The sequence below is a fragment of the Polyodon spathula genome, chromosome 7, assembly GCF_017654505.1.
Source record: "Polyodon spathula isolate WHYD16114869_AA chromosome 7, ASM1765450v1, whole genome shotgun sequence".
Lineage (NCBI taxonomy): Eukaryota > Metazoa > Chordata > Actinopteri > Acipenseriformes > Polyodontidae > Polyodon > Polyodon spathula.
Genome location: NC_054540.1, coordinates 985,309 through 987,808, shown reverse-complemented (window position 1 = coordinate 987,808; position 2,500 = coordinate 985,309). Strand labels below are relative to the sequence as shown.

General features: G+C 47.9%; 1 protein-coding gene across 2 annotated transcripts in view; it reads right to left on the bottom strand.

Moving 5' to 3' along the window:
- Positions 1 to 2,500, bottom strand: part of LOC121317960 (reelin-like) — a 167,095-nt gene that overhangs the window by 43,369 nt on the left and 121,226 nt on the right. For both annotated transcript variants that reach the window (XM_041254055.1, XM_041254056.1), the window contains exons 26-27: positions 1,285 to 1,456; positions 149 to 349 (exon numbers count right to left, since the gene is read on the bottom strand). In XM_041254055.1, coding sequence (XP_041109989.1) covers positions 149 to 349; positions 1,285 to 1,456 — 373 coding nt within the window. The remainder of the gene's footprint in view (positions 1 to 148; positions 350 to 1,284; positions 1,457 to 2,500) is intronic.

Genomic DNA, 2,500 nt, shown 5'->3' with positions numbered 1-2,500 from the left:
CTTGAACTGCAGGGTGTAGCCTGGCTTGCGATGTTACCTTGAACTGCAGAGTGTAGCCTGGCTTGCGATGTTACCTTGAACTGCAGGGTGTAGCCTGGCTTGCGATGTTACCTTGAACTGCAGGGTGTAGCCTGGCTTGCGATGTTACCTTGAACTGCAGGGTGTAGCCTGGCTTGACGGTCAGGTCCCTGGTCACAGCAAAGCGGTCTCCCTCTGACTTCCCGAAGGTCATGGCGGACGGGCTGGCCGTGCAGAAGGTCTCGTTCTTCTCCATGCCCTCATTGGCCAGCATCAGCCACACACTCAGCTGGTTCAGCGGGTAGTCGAAGGCTGGCCTCTCGTAGAAGTTCTGGGGGTGTAAGCACAAGGCGCTACACTCAGTACCATGCAAATCACAGCTGTGCCTCAGGAGAGCTGAACACACCGATCTGCATGGAGGCACACTGAACAGCTCTCTCTGTCAGAACCAGCTCTCTTTTTGTGGTGGTACATTCTAATCAAACTTAAGGCACTGTCACAAGGAGACTGGTTACCCAGAGTGGGTCAGTTAGAGGGTGAGTTACCTGGGGCAGTGGTGGTTAGTTAAGACCAGTTCTAGTTTGCTGGGGTTTAGTTGGTTAGTTAAATATAAGAACATAAGAACATAAGAAAGTTTACAAACGAGAGGAGGCCATTCGGCCCATCTTGCTCGTTTGGTTGTTAGTAGCTTATTGATCCCAAAATCTCATCAAGCAGCTTCTTGAAGGATCCCAGGGTGTCAGCTTCAACAACATTACTGGGGAGTTGATTCCAGACCCTCACAATTCTCTGTGTAAAAAAGTGTCTCCTATTTTCTGTTCTGAATGCCCCTTTTTCTAAACTCCATTTGTGACCCCTGGTCCTTGTTTCTTTTTTCAGGCTGAAAAAGTCCCTTGGGTCGACACTGTCAATACCTTTTAGAATTTTGAATGCTTGAATTAGGTCGCCACGTAGTCTTCTTTGTTCAAGACTGAACAGATTCAATTCTTTTAGCCTGTCTGCATATGACATGCCTTTTAAGCCCGGAATAATTCTGGTCGCTCTTCTTTGCACTCTTTCTAGATAGACCAGTTCTAGTTTGCTAGGTTGGGTTGGCTGGTGAAGTAGACTAGTTCTATTTTACTGGAGTTGTGTTGGTTAGCTCAGTTACCTGGGGCAGTGTCGGGGTAGCTCAATTACCTGGGGCAGGGTCGGGGTAGCTCAGTTACCTGGGGCAGGGTCGGGGTAGCTCAGTTACCTGGGGCAGGGTCGGGGTAGCTCAGTTACCTGGGGCAGGGTCGGATTAGCGACTGGGATGATCTGCTTCTCCCTCTCAGAGAGGATGATGATGTCATCGATGGCCCACTGGTCGTACCCTTCCCCAGAATGCATCGGCTGCCACCAACGGAAGCGCGTGCAGGAGGTCTTCGCAGCTTCAGGGAGCTCGTAGTACACAAACCTGGAGACAAGACAGGGTCTATCACTGCGAGACTCTGCACAAGAACGACTGTGACTCCATCACACTACACTCACTCACGACAGAACTATATATTCATATATATATATATATATATATATATATATATATATATATATATATATATATATACTATGACGAGCGAAAGTGTCACACTATCTTGTCCTCCTTATAGTCCAGGAGGCCTCTAGATCATGGTGTGCAGGTGAGAAAAGTCTCATTTCTTAGAGTGTCTCAGGTAGCGCCAGGTCAGACTGCAGCGAGATCTATCGAGCGCTAGCAGCACCGGGAACTCTTGTATAGCTATCTCTATAGTCCTCTCACACTCATCACTCTCACTCTCACTCTCTCTCTCTCTCTCTCTCACACCTCTCTCTCATTTCTATAGTCCTCTCACTCTCCTCACTCTCACTCTCCCTCTCCCTCTCTCTCTCTCAACATCTCTACACTCTCCTCTCTCTCTCTCACTCCTCCTCTCTCTCTCTCTCTCCTCTCACTCTCCTCACTCTCTCTCTCTCTCTCTCTCTCTCTCTCTCTCTCTCTCTCTCTCTCTCTCTCTCTCTCTCACACACCTCCTCTCATTTCTATAGTCCTCTCACTCTCATCACTCTCCTCCTCTCTCTCTCTCTCTCTCTCTCTCTCATCACACCTCCTCTCATTTCTATAGTCCTCTCACTCTCCTCACTCTCACTGTCCCTCTCTCTCTCTCACACCTCCTCTCATTTCTATAGTCCTCTCACTCTCCTCACTCTCCCTCTCACTCTCCCTCTCTCTCTCTCACACTCCTCCTCTCTCTATTCCATTCACTAGTCCTCTCACTCTCCTCACTCTCACTCTCACTCTCCCTCTCTCGTGGAGGATTGTGGGAAGGGCTTGCAGAGAGGTGGAACGCCAGTGCGGTAGGACCGGGAAATTTAAAACTTTATTTATCTATATATCTATCTATTTATTTATTTATTTATTTTGTTTGTTTGATAGTTACTTAATTGTTCTTTTTGTGTGTTTGTTTGTTCGTAGGTTAGTGGT